The sequence below is a fragment of the Lontra canadensis genome, unplaced genomic scaffold, assembly GCF_010015895.1.
Source record: "Lontra canadensis isolate GAN:19392208 unplaced genomic scaffold, GSC_riverotter_1.0 scaffold75, whole genome shotgun sequence".
NCBI lineage: Eukaryota > Metazoa > Chordata > Mammalia > Carnivora > Mustelidae > Lontra > Lontra canadensis.
The window spans coordinates 8234285-8254656 of record NW_022631069.1 but is presented as its reverse complement, the minus strand read 5'-3'; the positions used below and the strand labels follow the sequence as shown (position 1 = coordinate 8254656).

The 20372-nt window shown below is 39.5% G+C and overlaps 1 protein-coding gene across 1 annotated transcript in view; it reads left to right on the top strand.

The window, feature by feature from the left end:
* The window catches only part of CHIA (chitinase acidic), a 36254-nt gene that overhangs the window by 11942 nt on the left and 3940 nt on the right, over positions 1 to 20372 (top strand). Inside the window, 5 exon segments of the mRNA XM_032881271.1 lie at positions 11729 to 11764; positions 14669 to 14698; positions 15235 to 15436; positions 17163 to 17243; positions 17897 to 18062. Coding sequence (XP_032737162.1) covers positions 11729 to 11764; positions 14669 to 14698; positions 15235 to 15436; positions 17163 to 17243; positions 17897 to 18062 — 515 coding nt within the window.

Genomic DNA, 20372 nt, shown 5'->3' with positions numbered 1-20372 from the left:
TATATATATATATATATACACACACACACACACACACACACACACTGGTGAGTAGAACAGAACCACAGACCTGATTCTGGGTGTATTTTGTTCTGTTAGAAGAAACTGCCTCTCGAAATTTTAAAAGAAAGAAAAATTATATATATACAAAAATAAGAGTAAACAATGAAGGGATGGGCTATGGCTATAAAGATGAAAATTTTAAAAAGATTCTTAAAAAGGAATTTGTAAGATAAGAAGTTGGTTGAGGGGCACCTGGGTGGCTCAGTTGGTTAAAGCCTCTGCCTTCGGCTCAGGTCATGGTCCCAGGGTCCTGGGATCAAGCCCTGCATCAGGCTCTCTGCTCGGAGGCAGCCTGCTTCCTCTTCTCTCTCTGCCTGCCTCTCTGCCTACTTGTGATCTCTGTCTGTCAAATAAATAAATAAAAATCTTTAAAAAAAAAAAAAAGAAGTTGGTTGAAAAAAGGGAAAAAAAGAGTAAAAAATGTGATCAGGCTTTAGAACAAAGCCACACATTAGATTTAGGGTATATTTTGATCTGTTAGAGGAATCTGTATCCTAAAATTTTAAAGAAAATAAAATCTATATGTATACAAAAAATAAAGTTAAATACAATGAAAAGATACAACATGACTATAACAATGCAAATTTTAAAAGATTTTTTAAAAGGTATTGATAAGATAAAATTGTTTAAAAGGGTTAAAATAAGAAAGAGGAAAAATTTAAAAAGTAGAATAAGAAAAAAATAACATTTAAAAAGTTTAACTTTGAACCTATTATGTATTCAGGGATAACAATCATGGAGAAAAAGCCAGGAATTCCATGTGTTGCATTCCCCTAGTTCTGGAGTTCCACAGTTCTCATTGATTGGTGAACTTGGTCTTGGCCAGATGTTCTTGCTGATCTTCTGGGGGAGGGACATTTTGCCGTGATTCTCAAACGTCTTTGCCTGAGGCAGAATTGCACCATCTTTGCTGGGATCCAGGCTAAGTAATCTGCGTGGTTTTTGGTGTCAGGAGCTTTTGTTCCCTGAACTCTTTCCATACAGCTTTGGAGAATGGGAATGAAAATGGTGGCCTCCCAATCTCTGGCCCCATAGGAGCCAAGAGCTTGGGGCTTCACTCCTCAGTGTGCCCTCAGAGAAAAGCAGTCAATCCCTCCCATCTCCCTGGTCTCTGGCCACACTCTGAGCTCACCCAGTCTGTGACCAAGTGTCTCTATCTCTGGCACACAGCCCTGCCTGGAGTCTCCAAACCCAGCAGATTCCTGCCATGCTCTCCTGTGCCACTCCTCCTGGAAGAGGAAGGAGGGGGTCTCCCTGGATCTGCCACTTGTGGGCACCCTGCTTGAAGAACAGTGGCCTGACTGTGTCTGGGATCATGGTTTAAGGTAAGCTTGAGCTGAGAACCGACTCCTCGGCCCCATCTCTGGAGCCCACTTCCCTGCTCCAGTACCTGGGAGCTTTCCCACCCTCAGACACCTCTGGTCTTTTTGTGACCCTGCGGGTCCTGAGACTACACTGTCCCCACAAGGACTCCAACCCCTACTTAGCCTCTGGAGTGACCTCCCTCAGTGGAGCAGACTTCCATAAGTTCGGATTTTGTGCCCTGCTGCTCCACTGCTTGCTGGGAACCAGCCCCTCTCCCACCGCAGTCTATCCTCCCGCCTTGGATTCACTTCTCCACACATCCTACCTTCCAGAAACTGGTTGCTTTTCTGTTCCTAGAATTGTTGCTCTTCTTCTCATGGATCTCCTGTTGGGTTTGTAGGTGTTCAGAATGACTTGATAAATATCTAGATGAATGCCTGAGACCTCATGAAATTTAGGTCTCCTACTCCTCCACCATCTTGCTCCTCCCTGAATGCTAACTTTCAATCTGAGGACTCACACTACTTTTTTCAGTTCTCAGATTTTATCTTTTTTTAATCTAACTTTTTGTTTTTGTCAAAATAATACATGTACATAAATCAGTCAAAAATACCACACTATTACATAATAAAAATAGCAGTTCCCTAGAAGGTTAATTCTATCCACTATACTTCTTAGTACCTATTTATATTATGTACCCAGTAGTCATTATTTGCACATGTGAGAGAAGAGAGGGCCAGACAGGAATAATTTTGTAAATCATAGGTAGAAATGTCCTTTTTAATAAAATAGTATATTTTATTTTATTTGAGTTTAAAATAAGAATAAAGAACATGATAATTGCTGAATTTCATACAATTTTTTCAATAAAATTTATTATGCTTACTTACTGAATACCTACTATAGTCCAGTCACAATTCTATGCATTGAATACATAAATGAAGGAAAGGGAGAAAGATCCCTGTCTGTATACAGCTTATGTTTTAGCCAGGAAGATAGATATTAAATAATAAATATAATAAATACATAAACTGTATAGTATGTTGGATGCTAAAGCATGTTATAAAAAATGGAGAGGAGAGGAGCTGGAGGCTTCCAGGGGAGGGGTCGCTGTTTGAAATGGGTGTTTAGCCAGTTTCTTAGGCATATGAACTATGTGCTTGCTTTAATGCTCTGTTGTTAACATGTTGGATTCTTAATCATTTTTTAACATGGTGTCCTCTGTTTCTAATTATATGGGGCTCACAAATCACCTGAACAAGTATGTAAAGGAATGAAGATGTTAGTCTTGTGGCTAACTTGGGGACAGCTGTGGAGGGAAAGATCGGTACAAAGTCCCTAAAGAAAAATTCCTGACATATTAAATGAAGGAGACCGGTTTGGTTGGAGAAAAGGGAGCAAAGACAGAGAGTTGTGGGGGAAGTTGTAAGAGATGTGGTCAGGAGAGAGCAGATTGTTTGAAGCAGCAGTTGGCAAACTTTTTCTGTAAAGGGCCAGTTAGTAAATATTTTAGGCTTTGTGGGCCATATGGTCTCACTGCAACCACTCAACCCTGCTGTTGTAGTAGTGGTGAAAGCAGCCAGAGATAATGCATAAATGAATATGCATGGCTGTATTCCAATAAAATGTTATTTATGGAGCTGAAATTTGAATTTTGTATAATTTTCATGTGTCACTAAATGTCCTTTGGGGTTTTTTTTTCACCCACTTAAAAATGTAAAAATCATTGTTAGTGCCCAGACTACTGTACAGAAATAAGCAATAGGTCATATTTGGCCCTTAGACAATAGCTTTCAGACCCATTTAAGGCTTTATAGAGCATTATAAAGACTTCTGCCTTTACTCTGAAGCAATGAGGATCTTTGAAGGCTTTTAAGTGGACAAATCATTTGACTTCTATTTTTAAATAATTTGGCTGCTTTGCTGAGAATGTAGTTTGGAGGCTACTGCAGTGATCCAGGAGAGACATGATGGCTCAGAACAGGGTAGCAGCAGTAGAGGGTGGTCAGAAGTGACTGAATTTAGGCTGTGTTTTAAAGCTTTTTTTTAACTAAACAGATTTTTTTAAAGATTTTTCTTTTTTATTTGACAGACAGAGGTCACAAGTAGGCAGAGAGGCAAGCAGAGAGAGAGGAGGAAACAGGCTCCCTGTTGAGCAGGGAGCCCAATTAGGGCTCAATCCCAGGACCCTGGGATCTTGACCTGAGCCAAAGCCAGAGAATTTAACCCACCTAGCCCCTAAACAGATTTTAGGCATCCCTAAACAGATTTCTTTATGGATTATATGTACAGTATGGCTGGGGGAGGAAAGGTTTCAAGGATGATCCCAGCATTTTGACCTGAGAAACTGCAAATATGGAGCTGCCATTGACTGGAATGAGAAAGGCTGAAGTTAGAGAGAGCTCTGGAGGAAGGTCATGAATTCAGTTTTGGACTTGTTGAATTAAGATCCCTATTGGATTTCTAGTGGGAAATGTTGAGAAGGCAGTTGGACATGAAAGTTTTGGAGGTTGGAATGTAGTTGGTACTTAAAGTCAATAGATTTGGTGAAATCTTTAAGGGAATGAGTATGGAAAGAGAAAGGAGTCCAAGGACTAAACCCTGGCCATTCCAATATCCAGAAGCTGCAATGCATAGTCCAGAGGACTAGCAATGGGTAATGAAGACCGAAGAAGGAGGGATGCATCAAGGGAGAGCACCAAGAGAGTCAAGAGTATGAAAAGAGGAGAAAGTGATCAACTGTGTCCAATACTGTGTCCAATAGGTCAAGTAAGGTGTGGTCTGTGAGCTGACCATTAGGTTCAACAACATGTGGGCCATCACCAAGGGCAGAGGTGGAACTCTACTTCGTGACAAAAGCCTGAGTGGACAGGGTTTAAGAAAGAATGGAAGGAAAAGAATTGAGGACAGAATACACAAACCTATCTGATGCGCCTCAAAGGAAAGCAAAGAAATAGGTTAAGAAGAAAAAACGATGGAAACTAGGAGCTGGACTTGTATGTTTAAACTCATGCTTCAATGCTAGAGGTATGAAAAACATTTAACACTCTTCCAGTACTTGTCACCTCCAGATTTTATGTTATTAAAATTTTCATTTACTCAAAAATTTTAATATCACTTCATTTTATAATAGAACTAAACTCTTATATTTAAATTAATGCAATGTTCATGACCAGTGCTCTTACTACAGCTTCTCTAATACTGGATTCTCCAGGTCATTTCCTCCTTTGTTTTGTTTTTGTTTGAGAGGAAGGGCCTGAAGCTGTGCTCTTCCATTTTCTCACAGTCATGAAAATGCCTGACTGTTGCCTTTATACTTGATTAATAGCCTGTTAAATATAAAATTCTTGGCTCTTTCTTTTTCTCAAAATTTCGTATTAGTCCTTTTTTTCTGGCATTGCGTATTGAGCTACTTCTGTTGCTGTGGCTTTTCATTTACTTTTTGTTTTTGCTGTCGTCGGCTGATTTTGCAGCTGAACAGTTTTTTAAAGTAGTGCTGTGGCTGCTGTAGACCTTGAGTTCCTTCACAAGTGAGAATGTCTGCCTGTTCCTTTGATACTTGCAAAATTCCTTGGTGGAGTATTATATAACAGGCTAATATATTGTTTTCATCAGAACTTTATAGGTGTAGACAAAACCTCTTAGCACCATCTCAAATTCTCACTGCCTTAACTTTTTTTTAATTTCTAATTTTTAAAAATTTTTTAAATTATTTTTAAACATTTTTAAAATTTATTTTCAGCATAACAGTATTCATTGTTTTTGTACCACACCCAGTGTTCCATGCAATCCATGCCCTCTCTAATACCCACCACCTGGTTCCCCCAACCTCCACCCCCCACCTCTTCAAATTTCTAATTTCTAATTTTTTGAATTTCTTTTCAGTGTACCAGAATTCATTGTTTATGCACCACACCCAGTGCTCCATGCAATATGTGCCCTCCATAATACCCACTACCAGGCTTGCCCAACCTCCCACCCTCCGCCTCTCAGATTGTTTTTCAGAGTCCATTGTCTCTCATGGTTTGTCTCCCCTTCCAATTTCCCCCAACTCCCTTCTCCTCTCCATCTCCCCATGTCTTCTGTGTTATTTGTTATGCTCCACAAATAAGTGAAACCATATGATAATTGTCTCTCTCTGCTTGACTTATTTCATTCAGCATAATCTCTTCCAGTCCCATCCGTGTTGATACAAAAGTTGGGCATTCATCCTTTCTGATGGAGGCATAATACTCCATAGTGTATATGGACCACATCTTCCTTATCCATTTGTCCGTTGAAGGTCATGTTGGCCTTAACTTTTAACTTCAGCCACAACTGCAGCAACCAGCTCTGCATAAGTTTCAACCACCTTCATGGAGTTGTTGTCCTTGTTCAGGCATGTGTCCTACACTTCTGGCTTCTCATGTGAGGCTTCTTAGATAGAGGCTTCCACTAAAGCATGGACAACCTACTCATGTAGAGGAGTTAATGTCATCCCTGGGAGGTCAAGAGACCATGTTCTTTCCACTTTTCTTCTCTGGATGGTCTAGAAACACTTTTCATTAAGACTTCCAAGATAGTCCCAAGGGACTGGGCATCCAGTTGCCTCTAACAATGACCAACTTAATAATATATTTTTGTATTGGTCTTCCCTTTTTCCCATTTCATTTTTTTATCTTTTATTCCTGCTTCCCAGATTCTACTCCCAAATGAAATACTTTCACATGAACTACTTCCAGGAGAACTTAACCTTAGATAGTAGACATTGCTTCATTTTGCTCCAGCACTGAATATTGTTGTGGGGATATTTGAGGCCAGTGGGTACCCACTATCCCTTCATAAACCCATACATTTCAAGTTATTTCATAATTTTTTTTCCTGGTGCCTGAAGAACTCAATAACTTAACTAAGCTATGTCTTGGCTTTGATGGTTCTTTATCAATTTTTCATGGAAGATAGCTGAGAGGTGATGATTAACTTAACTGATGCCTTGTAGGCTGGCCTCCTAGAGAGGAAGTCAGCTCACTGCCTCTGGACACCAGTGATAGCCACCTAGGTTTTAATGCAATCCATCCTGGCAGAGAGCTGACATGTGGATCAAGACCTCAGCCAAGTTCCCATCTAGTAGTAGTGCTGTAATCACAAGGGTTAATAGCACACCTGGGGAAAGCCAAGAGATCTCCCAGTTGATGAATGCTGAGATAGTGGGTAGAACTGAAAGCCAAGGTTCTGCTGTTAGAGCCTATGTCCTAATTTCACTAGGAAAGGTTTGGTTCTTTAATAATTAAGAAGTTTAAAGACCCCAACATCTAAGGTCCAGGATCTCTCTCTCAGACCTAGATTCACTGTCTGCTAGATTGTTGTAGACTTCCTGAGAATAAGATGGTCATGAAAGGATCATTCACATGTACTAGAGGTATTATGCCTTTAAGGAGGTAATTAAAGTTAAATGAGGTTGCAAGGATGGAGCCCTGATCCAATGGAACTGTGCCCTTATAAAAAAGAGACACTAGTTCTTTCTCTGTCTCTGTCTCTATCTCTCTCCCATGTGAGAATATAGACAGAAGGTGACTGTCTGCAAGCCAGGAAGAGAGCTCTCACCAGAGACTGAATCTTGTCGGAACCTTGATCTTGGACTTTCCAACCTCCAGAACTATAAGAAAATAAATTCTGTTGTTTAAGTCACCCAATCTATGGTATTTTGTTATGGCAGCCAGAGCAAGCTAAGACAATGTCCAAACCTAATCTGATGGCTATTTCATGTTTCTTATTACCCACAGAGGATGAAAGCAGGAGAACGCACAAAGACAATGCATCCAAACTGGTATGCTAACTGTATTGCTTGCCCAATGCTATAAATATCCCAAACAGAGCCATTCCCAGCAACAGTCCATCTGTTCTTAGCCATCTGTTACAAACCCAGGATTCTGAGGACAGGAAGTTTTCTGGTGCTGAACAACTGTGATTTGGGAACCCAATCCAGATATCCCTTCCCACACCTTTTTCTTTTTATTCCCCCACCTTGTCTGAGCAACTGTGAAATCAGGACTGCTGCACTAAGGGAAAGGTGGAGAACACTCTGGGTCACTGCTCTCTCTACCTGGTTGTTGATGGTTTCCCCAATTGCAGCTTTGCCTGTTACCTTTGACTGAACACCTGCTATGGTCCCAATACTCTGCCATGTGGGCCCTGGGAAGTCATTCTTATTCTGGTGCTGTTGCAAATGAAGTGGTCCAACTATTGCATGACCACAAGAATGGGAAAACATTGGTGCAGGATTCCCACCAAGGTGATGGTCCCAGGTATGGGCAAAATGCATGGATATTTATGGAAGTAGAAGAAGTCCCTTGCTAGGTAGGAAGGAAACCTCTGAAATCACAGGATATGGGATAGTGATGCATTCTGACTGCCCTGCATTTGATCCTCCTAGGAGAACTCTCAATCAGGTTGTCCCAAGTTCTTTGATGTGACTCTCACAGGTAGTGGACTCTTCTGTTAATCTTCATGCTACTGATTTCATTTCTTCCCCCAAGTTTTTATTTAAATATCAGTTAGCATACAGTATAATATTAGTTTCAAGTGTAGAATTTAGTGACTCAACCTTTACATACAACACCTTGTGCTCATTGCAACAAGTGCCCTCCTTAATACCCATCACCTATTTCACCCATCCCCTCACCCACCTCCCCTTTGGTAACCATCAATTTGTTCTCTATGGTCAAGAGTCTGTTTCTTGATTTGCCTCTTCCTTCCCACCCCATGTTCATTTGTTTTTTTTTTAAATCCACATATGAGTGAAATCATATGGTATTTGTCTTTCTGATTAAATCTATATCCAGAACTAGGTGCAGCTAGGGAGAGACAAGAGGTCATTTTGGTGTCTTGTAATGTCATTGCCCTTTTAGAATATTCTATTGAGTTATACCACCCAGTATCTGCCAGTATAACTCACTGTCAATGAAAGATTTTAGGTCCTAGGCCTAGTAGTCCATGCAGGAGAGATTTCCTTCCCTCTAGGATGTTACTGGCTTCATAGCCATTTGAACTGACTTGGGACCAATGTTGTAGTCATTACTCAGTTACATCTTGACCTTTGTATTGCATCTCCAAATAATGGCCTTGTTCAACCCCACAGAATGCTTATGTTCATCAGTAAGGAGAACAATCAATGACTGGTTGACCCTGGTTATACATGATACTTTCTGGTCTGTATACTATGCCCAAGAGGGGGTCTTCTCCCTTATGAATGAGCATCTCCCTGGTCAGCCTCAAGCAAATGAGATGTGCACCCTGCAGGTTCATCCAACCATTTTTAGCTTTCCAGTATTCCCTTCCAGGACTCTGTGCCCATCATTTATTCTGGATACAAAGAAGTCATCTTGCTGTGGAGTAGGAGTCATAGCACTCCTCAACTTCATTGTAGTCTCATCTTTGAAATGCCAAGAACTATCCAATTCACTAGAGATTTGAAGATGCATAAAAAATACTACCTGCCTCCAAAGAGCTTACTTATTAGTAGGAGACATGGACTGTAAACAAGTGACACAAAACACAATGGTGTATATAATGAAAATATGCACAAGGTTATAAAAAATCAATTTCTCAAGCACATATGATGAGTGAGAGTTGAGCCCATTTCATGTAAGAAACTCCATATGAAGCAATAACATGATAAAATTGTTGTAAGAGATAATACAATCTTAGGCTGCATTAGTAGAAATATAGAATTCAGCAAAAAGAAAGATAAACACTGGACTAGGAGTCAGCAGCTCTGCGTTTCAGTTCAGGCTATACATCTGACTGTGTAATTTCATGAAATTCTTGTTCTCCATTTCCTCATCTGTATATATGAACAATAAAGTCTAGCTTGCCTCCCTCTTGGGGGACAAGTAAGAATCAAATGGGTTAGAAGAGTCTTTTTTTATATATAATTTTTTATTATGTTAGTCACCATACAGTACATCATCAGTTTTTGATGTAGTGTTCCATGATTGCATATAACACCCAGTGCTCCATGCAATATGTGCCCTCCTTAATACCCATCACTGGGCTCACCCATCTCCCTACCCTCTAAAACCCTCATTTTGATTCCTGGAGTCCACATTCTCTCATGGTTCATCTTCCCCTCTGATTGCCCCCCTTCATTTTGCCCTTCTTTCTCCTAATGTTATTAGTTAATTAATTAACTCTCTCATGGTTCATCTCCCCCTCTGATTGCCCCCCTTCATTTTGCCCTTCCTTCTCCTAATGTTATTAGTTAATTAATTAATGCTATTCCTTATGTTCCACAAATAAACCATATAATAGTTATCCTTCTCTGTTTGACTTATTTCACTTAGCATAGTCTCCTCCAGTTACATCCATGTTGATGCGAATGTTGGGTTTTCATCCTTTCTGATGGCTGAGTAATATTCCATTGTGTATATGGACCATATCTTCTTTATCCATCATCTGTTGAAGGGCATCTTGGCTCCTTCCACAGTTTGGCTTTTGTGGATATTGCTGCTATGAACATTGGGGTGCGTGTACCCCTTCTTTTTACTACATCTGAATCTTTGGGATAAATACCCAGTAGTTGCAATTCTGGGTCATAGGGTAGCTCTATTTTTAACTTTTTGAGAAACCTCCACACTGTTTTCTGAAGTGTACCAACTTGCATTCTCACCAACAGTGAAAGAGGGTTCCCCTTTTTCCACAACCTCTCCAATTCTTGTTTCTTGCCTTGTCAATTTTTGCCATTCTAACTGGTATAAGGTGGTATCTCATTGTGGTTTTGATTTGAATTTCCCTGATGGCTCATAATGTTGAACATTTTTTCATGTGTCTGTTAGCTATTTGTATATCTTCTTTGGAGAAGTGTCTGTTCATGTCTTCTGACCATTTTTTGACTTGATTATTTGTTTTTCAGGTGTTGAGTTTGAGAAATTCTTTATAGATCTTAGATTAACAGCCCTTTATCTGTAGTGTCAAATATCTTCTCCCATTCTGTGAGTTGTCTCTTTGGTTTGTTGACTGTTTCCTTTGCTGTGCAGAAGCATTTTATCTTGATGAAGTCCCAAATGTTCATTTTTGCTTTTATTTCCCTTGCCTTTGGAGACATGTTAAGAAATACTTATAACAGCATATAGGGGAAAAAGCTGGAAACAACCCACTTGTTGCTCTATGTAGAAAGGATAAGTAAATTGTAGCATACTCACATAATAGAATACCATACAGATATGAAAATGAGTGAACAGGGGCATATGGTGGCTTAGTCATTTAGGTGTCTGCCTTCAGCTCAGGTAATGATCCCAGGGTCCTGAGCTACCTGCTCAGTGGGGAGTCTGCTTCTCGCTCTCCCTCTGCCCATCCCACCTAACTTTTGTTCTCTCTCAAATAAATAAATAAATAAATAAATAAAATCTTCTTTAAAAAAAGAAAATGGGTGAATAGTTGCTACCTGTAACAACTTGGATGAATCCAGAGTGAATCCAAAGACTTAATGCTGAGCTAAAAAATGAAGAAAGAAGAATACATTTGACATTATTTCACTTAAAGTTAAAATTAAGGAACATAATAAAACTGATAAAGATATTCTTATTAATAAACAATTATAAAACTAATGAGTATATTATTTAGGGATACAGGCATATGTGATAAAATTATAAATAAAGCAAAGAAATGATTACCACAAAATTCATATAGCTGCTTATTCCAGGGGAGTGAGAAACATCAAGCTGGGTAGAGACACACAGAATAATACTCAAAGATAGTATTATCATGTTTAAGCTGGGTGGTAGAACAGGGGTTTTCATTTTTAATTTTTTCTTTAAATGCGTATCTAAACTCATGTGTGTGGTACATTGTACCATAAATTTGAGAATCTAAAAATAATGAGGGCTTATTGAAAAAAATCTAACAATATCAAAGGATACACAGTGCCACATTTTTAAATCTTTATTATTCTATAAAGCTTATGCTGATAATTCTTTTCAATACTTAGGTGCTCACATGGGAGGCAGGCTTGATAGGGACACACCCAGAGCCCTTAAGGAACCATTAAGAAAGGATAGTTTACCCGCAGGTCATTCATGTAGGGTAAGAGGCACCAAATTCAAGAGAAAATATCTTACTAAATCTAAACAGCATCTAGACCTAATAGTGTCAAAGAGGATAACCCTGAGACTTTGCTATTTTTGCAAATCCTTGACTTAACCTTGATTCGACACAATTCTAGCTCTTTGTCCCAACCATATTCTCCTGAGTGCCTCAGGAAAATGCCTTTCCCAGTTCAACCTGGACCCAACTAAACATAAGGAGGCAGTGGTGTGTAAAGATTAAGAGAATTCCATTCTGGAGGCAGCTATCCTGGCACTGAATCCTGTATCTGGTGCTTAAGATTTGTTTGATCAAGTTTCTCATCTGCAAAATTGGGGTAAGAGTAATAATGGTTTTGGAGGTTAAATGAAATAATTAATAGACCCTCAGATGAACATTCATTGTTTTTCAGTCACTCAGTATTCGCCCTCCACTTTCCTGGAATTTCATTTTGTGATCAGTCCTGATGGAAATTTAAATCCAAGTGTCCTGTTTTTGTCCCTAATCAAGTGTCTGATGAAAGCTCAGACTATTTCTCCTGGGGTTTTGATTCTTATGTGGAATGAAGCATGGTTAAAAAAAATAAAATTAAGGTTTATTCTAAGACCTCATCCAACTGCACTACCTCCTAAAATGCTTGATTTCTGTCTTATCACAGACAGTACTATCTTATCTTTGATTCTGTGAACGTCCTCATATTTTCCAAAATACCAATCTGTGCTTGTTATAGTTGATATTAGTCACTTGCAAAAATAAGTATATAAGGTATTTCAGAGGAAGAAGAGATCAGCGAGCTTCATAGAGAGGGTCTAAGCTGTGCTTTGAAGAACTGTAACATTGGCAGTGAGGAGAAAACAAATAAGGACTGAGGAGAAGGAGAAGATGTTATAGGCAAAGGGTGGAAAGATAGTGTAAGCAAAGGCATGAAATACATGTTTGGGGACAACAAATGGACCATTTGGCCAAAGCAGAAATTTATTATAGGATAATGGTAGTGGATAATGTTTAGAAAGGTAGATTGGAATTAATTTTAAATATAAAAAATCTAGACATAGTCAAGCTGCAAATATTTCTACTAAAAGAGACTCCTTTCAATATCATCACCATCATCTCTACCCAGCAGCAACACAAAAGTATCAACTGAATGTAATTTGGAACTATGGGACACTAGAGAGTTCTTGCTGACCTTCAGAGGGGACATTTTTGAAACCATACATTCTTAGAAAAAATTATCATATAATCATGACTTAAGCTCATTCCAAAGAGCAGGTGTGGGTAAAATGTTCAGAAAGTAGCACCTAAAGATGGAAAGTTTATACTGATTGTACAAATTATTCATGAAGAATTCCATAAAGAAAAAGGATTTAAAAAAAGCTAATAACTTCTAAGGGTTTTTATTATTTGCTTTCCAATAAAGATATGCTTTGATGTCAGGGACAAAATGTCCACAACATAAAAACCTAACCAGAATGTTTAAACAGATGCTTATCAACCCTGGGAACTGCCATAAAAGCTATTAAGCTGGTGATTTCCATTGTGATGGTCTCTACCACCTTGTTAGGGGTCATAGCTTTGCTTTGTTCTTACTGAGCAGAGAAAGTGGTGGTGGTGGGAGACTATAGGTTGCAGGTCTAAGGTGAGGTGTTTGTAGGGGAGCGGATCTGTTGATTTATTGATTAGCTACGTACACATCTGAATTCATTGTTCTCCACTTGGAAGCCCTTACAATAACCTGGGATTCAGATGGTATAAAAAGCAAATCCAGGGGCGCCTGAGTGGCTCAGTGGGTTAAACCTCTGCCTTTGGCTCAGGTCATGATCTCAGGGTCCTAGGATGGAGCCCCGCATTGGGCTCTCTGCTCAGCAGGGAGCCTGCTTCCCCCCCGCAACCCCCTGCCTGCCTCTCTGCCTACTTGTGATCTCTGTCTTTCAAATAAATAAATAAAATCTTAAAAAAAAAAAAAAAAGCAAATCCAGGCTCTGCTAGACCAGTACTAATGACAGCCATGGAAGAGCTTACTCTCCCTGCAGGTGAGTCTGCAGTCAGAGACAAAAGCCTTACTCTCACCTGACTCCTTTTTCTCTCTGGATCTGAAGGCCATGAAGCAGTCTTCACATTATACCTCTCAGCTCTTCCACTTTTCTTCCATCATATCAAATTTCCAAGAGAATCTTGACATATACAGATCAGTCTGTCTCTTATTCCTCTACTCTCAGCCTTACTCTAATAACATTTCTACCTTCATTGATCCCATGGGCATGGTGCTAAAAGAAAGGTCTTATTTTCTTCCAATGCTTGTCTTATTCTCTAATCCCTTAACAATTGTTTCTTGCTCTGCATTCATCTTCCTGCACCACCTTATTTTAATCAGTATCATTTTTATTTACATGCTTGAATCCTTGGTCTAGCTTTTCCAGGGATGAAAATCAGTAGGAACTGAGAGGGAATGATGTGAGTTATCTTGGTTCTACTGTTTTCAGTATTACTCCTTTTTTATCTCCTTCTATCCTTCAGAGTTGCTGATGTATCATAAAAATCTCAGCTAGAAATTCAATAATTTAAAGGGGTTAAGTCAGTAAATTATTTATAACCAAGCTATATCCTCAGTTTATTAGTTGTTCTAGAGCTGTTATTTACAAAGTTTTTACAGTTTCAGAACATTTTCTAAATGAAACCTCTAGCTCAATTTATAAAACACTCAAGTCAGATGTGCTCTGGTAGAACAAGGGAGAGGCATCTGAAGTCTTGCCTCACAGTTCCTGGTACTTCTCTTCTACTGTAAGAGCTCCAAAACAGTGCCTCCAAGAAAATTCTCAGGCCCCAGGAGATATTGAATTCACTGTTTTTGGAGGATGCCTTGTCTGTGGAAGGCTCTACTCATCCCGGTTCAGGGAGGTGAAGCGCTGATGGATGTGTACTCATTAAGTAGAGTACATTCTGGGTAATTTCAGTAGAAATTCAGTAGATCTTCCAAAATAGTAGCCTGTGAACTCTGCATTCAGTAACATTTATTACTGACATGAAAGGTGGAAGAAGAGAGTGCCATGGCCATTTTTTACTAAGAGGAGGAAAGTTTGGATCTCTTGGTGCCTTCACTGGCAAGCCACTCTTGGGCATAATCCCTACATGCCACTGGGCTGGAACAACATATGACAAATAGGATGGCGCTCAAGGCCTCAGAATCAAATTGCACAGGGTATAGACAATTGATTCAGGATACATGTGTTTTCTTTCCCTCTAGGTCTGGCCCTTCTGCTGAATGCTCATCTAGGTAAGTCATGAACTCTGTCTTTTATCTTTGATACAATCTTTTCCTACCATAAACCACTAATCTCTATACATTATTCATCATGCAATTGTCTGATTAGTGTATTTTTAAAAAATATATCAAGAGATAAACCATCTGAGGGAAAGAGAGCTACTGTCTACTTCACAGACAGGTTTGATATTGAGAGAACCTATTATTTTGGATTGGCTGTTACTACTAACCTCTTTAGCATGACCACTGGGATTTATAAATTGGTATTCACTGGGCTTCACAGGACTACTGGACATCTTTTCTTAAATGGTTCTTAGGCTTAACATCACAAATGAGTCTGCTGGAGCCAAAAATAACTAACTCCAAGTCAGTGACTAGTTCCCAAGTTAGATCTTTGAACTCATCTGCAAGAATATTTATATTAAACACCCCCACACAGAGATCAGGCATTGAGGCAAAGGGAGGGAAACAGAGGCAGAGCCAAAACCCACAGCACATTTCAGTGGCACTTTAATCAGGTCATTATTCTCACTTCTTACTGCTCTCAGGTTCCGCTTACCAGCTGACATGCTACTTCACTAACTGGGCCCAGTACCAGCCAGGCCTGGGGCACTTCAAGCCTGATGACATTGACTCCTGCCTATGTACTCACCTGATCTATGCCTTTGCTGGGATGAGGAACAATGAGATTGCCACCATTGAATGGGATGATGTGGCTTTCTACCAAGCTTTCAATGGCCTGAAAAACAAGTAAGAGATGGAGGAGATATCTCATTTGGCATCTCCTAGGGTGGTGCTCTCCAAACGTTAATGTGCAAACAGATCACCTGGGATCTTCTTAAAATGAGTTCAGGTTCAGTGAGTCTGAGGTGAAGACGAAGATTCTACATTTCCAACAAGCTCCCCGCTGATGTTGATGCTTCTGGTCCAGGAAGCTATACTTTAAGTAGCAAAGATATGGACAACATAGCACATTGTCTGCTCTAGCAAGCATTCAAAATATATCAGTTCTATTTCTTCTTTTCCCTGTCAATTTCTTTTTTTTTATGACCCAAGAAACTGCAAGCCATCTTAGCCGCTCACATCAGAGAGCAGGAGGTGGAAGATAATGAAGATTAGACAGCACTGAGCCCCCCAAATCAGAAATGTCTGCTGTATTTTAAGAGCTCTAGTTGTGAAACAATGAAGCACAACAAAGAAACAACAACCTTGGTATCTTTTAATTTCTGATTTACTCAGTCAAACTATTTCTAGGAGAAATAAGGCTACAGACCATCGCTACCATCAGTAGGGGTACTATCCTGAATGTAGCTATTAGAATTTAAGTTATGATAAATACAGGAAGTAAATGCCTGCAGAGTGGTATTTCTTGAAGTGTGATCCATTGACTATGCATCAAAACCACACGGAGTCACCTAATAAAAATGTCAATCCTTCCCACAGCCCAGCCAAATCAGAATTTCTGAGAAAGGGGCTATAAACCCAGAATTTTAATGTTTTCCCACTCTGTTGCACTCCAATCTTGAGAACCACTATTTAAGAAAAATGTGCATAATTTTAAGCAATTGATTTCTATTCATTATCTTGGAGCCTGAGAAAGTAATTATGCTCAAGCAACATTTATCATTTCATCTGATTATTGCAGAATATGATTTAATTATGTTTTTAAGTTTTATATATCTTATTGCCAACATATGGACTATTTTTACAAAATCTGGTCCCATAATTTGGATTTCCTCAGAGAACTTTGAGTGCTTTTATGATAACAACACAATTTTTTGTTGTTGTTGAAGTATAATTAACATAAAACATTATATTAGTTTCAGGTGTACAATATAATGATTCAACAATTCTATACATTACTCAGTGTTCATCATGATAAGTGTACCGTTAATCTCCTTCATCTCAATAAATCACCTCATCCCCCCACCTACCTCCTCTCTGACAACTACCAGTTTGTTCTCTATATTTAAGAGTCTTGTTTTTTGTTTGTCTTTTTTCTTTGTTTGTTTATTAAATTCCACATCTGATTGAAGTCATATGGCATTGTCTTTCTCAGACTGACTTATTTTACTTAGTATTATACTAAGTATTGGCTAACAACACAATTTTTATAAAGAAAGTCTTCAGGGGTGCCTGGGTGGCTCAGTCGTTAGGTGTCTGCCTTCGACTCGGTCATGATCCCGGTGTCCTGGGATCAAGCCCTGCACTGGGCTCCCTGCTCAGCTGGAAGCTTGCTTCTCCATCTCCCACTCCCCTTATTGTGTTCCTTCTCTCACTGTGTCTCTCTCTGTCAAATAAATAAAATCTTTTTAAAAAAAAGAAAGTTTTCAGTAGTGAAGGAAAATTATCCTACAGAATGTCTTATCAAGGCAACATCAAAGTATATGACCAGGCTCAATGCCAAAGCAATGTTATTTTAAATAAAAAGACTCATGGATTTTGAAGTTTCTCTTTTCTGTTATTTGCTTTATAGGAACAGCCAGCTTAAAATTCTCCTGGCCATTGGAGGCTGGAACTTTGGAACTGCCCCATAAGTCCTCTGTGGGAGAGCCTGGTGTTCTTTTGCCACTGAAAACAAGTTATGTTCCTTTACACTTCACAATCTAAGACAGGTTGTGAAGGATGCACATTAAACAAATAGGGTACTGGAATAAACTACTTGACCAAGACCTCAATATTAAAGCAGAACACAATTTATTTTACATGTTTGCATTTAGATGGATATTCTGGGATTCCATTCACAGAGGTTTAGTTACTGAGATTGCAAAACAACCTCTTCTTAAAGTATTTCACAAGCACAGTCCCTGTGGAGAGTGCTACATAGCACTTCTATATACCTTCTGGGGGAAGAGAAGAGAAAGTCATGCAAATAAACAAGAAGACTTCTTTAAGGGCATATGAATTTTGGGGGCTATTTGGAGAGAGAACTGTGAGGTGGGGTAGTGTTCAAAGCAACAAGTGCAACCTAAGGGGGGAAAAATCAGAGCTGGGTTAATAACAGAATAAAGGGAACACTGAAATTCCATGGCTGGCTGAGTACTTACTGATTACAAAGTAAGGACTAGAGAAAACCGGAACCATACTTATTTCTGGGTTGTGGGTCCCCATGAAGAGCTCTGAGGCAGAAATATAAAAGTTTGATTTTACCACAGGGTGTTGGGACCACCAAGGTGTTCCCTCACATTGCCTTCTTTGGGTCTCCCTCAGCTTCACTGCCATGGTTTCCACTTCTGAGAACCACCAGACTTTCATTGCCTTGGTCATCAAATTCCTGCACCAGTATGAGTTTGATGGACTGGACTTTGAGTGGGAGTACACTGGCTCTTGTGGGAGCCCTCCTCAGGACAAGCATCTCTTCACTGTCCTACTGCAGGTGAGGGAGGATGTGGCAATCTCTAACCCAAGAAAATCCAAAGCCTATTCTTTCCAAGGAGAATCTGGTGTTTCCCAAGCGCAACTAAAATGGAATTTAGAATTATGGAATCTTCCCACCACAAAGATTCATGCCTTCATTCAACAGCATTTCATAACAGAACAACAAGAACACATGTGCTCTATGTGCCAGGCACTATTCTACCTTATTCTACTATTGTATTTTAAAACTGTAACTCATTTCACCTGTATACCTATTCTATGATCTAGGTACTATACGAATCATAATCTTTATTTTACAGAAGAAAGTAAGGTTTAAGTAACTTGCTTAATGTTACACAACTAGTAGATGTCAGAACTACCCATGCAGTCTGGCTAAAAAGCCCACTGCTTCTAACCATTACACTAGGCCTATTATTACTGAACACTTACTCTGTCCCAGTCACTGGGTTAGGTGTCAGGTTGAAGATAAGAATAAGATAATCCTTGGCTCTAGAAAATACAATATGAGGTGACAGGTTGAAAAATAACTGACATTTAAAATATGCTTTGAGCATGCTATAGTGAGTGGGTACAGAGGGTACCTATTTCTACTCTGGGGAAGGATCTAGAAGAGTTTTCTAGAGAAAGTGACACTTGAGCTCAGTCTTGAAAGCAATTGGTGTTAGCAATGAAGATAGGAACCACACAAATGAAGCCATGTGGATGACTGTGAGTTTGCATACATGGCAAAAATCAGATCATGTGGGACTTGTAGATGATGTTAAGGAATTTGGATTTTTCCTCTCAAGGTTATGGGTAGCTTTGAAAGTAATGGAGAGATATGACAAAACTTGCGCTTTAGAAAGATAACTCTGGCTTAACCGTAAAGGATGAATTACAAGGGGTAGGAAGGCAGGGATAAAGGGATGATGGCCCAAACAAACATCCTAACAGTGAGGACAGAAAGGGCAAGTAAGCAAGGGACATTAGGGGGATACAATCAATAGGATTTGGACACCAAATGAAAGTGGAAACTACAGGACTTCCAGTTTTCTGACTTTGAGGACTGGTTTGATAGTGGTCCTATAACTAAAATATATATACAAGAAGAAAAGTAGATTTGATAAAAGACCTCAATGTGAGACAAGAATCCATCAGAATCCTAGAGGAGAACATAGGCAGTAACCTCTTCGATATCAGCCACAGCAACTTCTTTCAAGATATGTCTCCAAAAGCAAAGGAAACAAAAGCAAAAATAAAATTTTGGGACTTCATCAAAATCAAAAGCTTCTGCACAGCAAAGGAAACAGTCAATAAAACAAAGAGGCAACCACGGAATGGGAGAAGATATTTGCAAATGACAAACAGACAAAAGGTTGATATCCAGGATCTATAAAGAACTCCTCAAACTCAACACACACAAAACAGACAATCATATCAAAAAATGGGCAGAAGATATGAACAGACACTTCACCAATGAAGACATACAAATGGCTATCAGACACATGAAAAAATGTTCATCATCACTAGCCATCAGGGAGATTCAAATTAAAACCACATTGAGATATCACCTTACACCAGTTAGAATGGCCAAAATTAGCAAGACAGGAAACAACATGTGTTGGAGGGGATGTGGAGAAAGGGGAACCCTCTTACACTGTTGGTGGGAATGCAAGTTGGTGCAGCCACTTTGGAAAACAGTGTGGAGATTCCTCAAGAAATTAAAAATAGAGCTTCCCTATGACCCTGCCATTGCACTACTGGGTATTTACCCCAAAGATGCAGATGTAGTGAAAAGAAGGGCCATCTGTACCCCAATGTTTATAGCAGCAATGGCCACGGTCACCAAACTGTGGAAAGAACCAAGATGCCCTTCAACGGACGAATGGATAAGGAAGATGTGGTCCATATACACTATGGAGTATTACGCCTCCATCAGAAAGGATGAATACCCAACTTTTGTAGCAACATGGATGGGACTGGAAGAGATTATGCTGAGTGAAATAAGTCAAGCAGAGAGAGTCAATTATCATATGGTTTCACTTATTTGTGGAGCATAACAAATAACATGGAGGACAAGGGGAGTTAGAGAGGAGAAGGGAGTTGGGGGAAATTGGAAGGGGAGGTGAACCATGAGAGACTATGGACTCTGAAAAACAATCTGAGGGTTTTGAAGGGGTGGGGGGTGGGAGGTTGGGGGAACCAGGTGGTGGGTATTAGAGAGGGCACGGATTGCATGGAGCATTGGGTGTGGTGCAAAAACAATGAATACTGTTATGCTGAAAATTTAAAAAAAAAGTAGATTTGAAATAAGAAGGGCTCATTAATG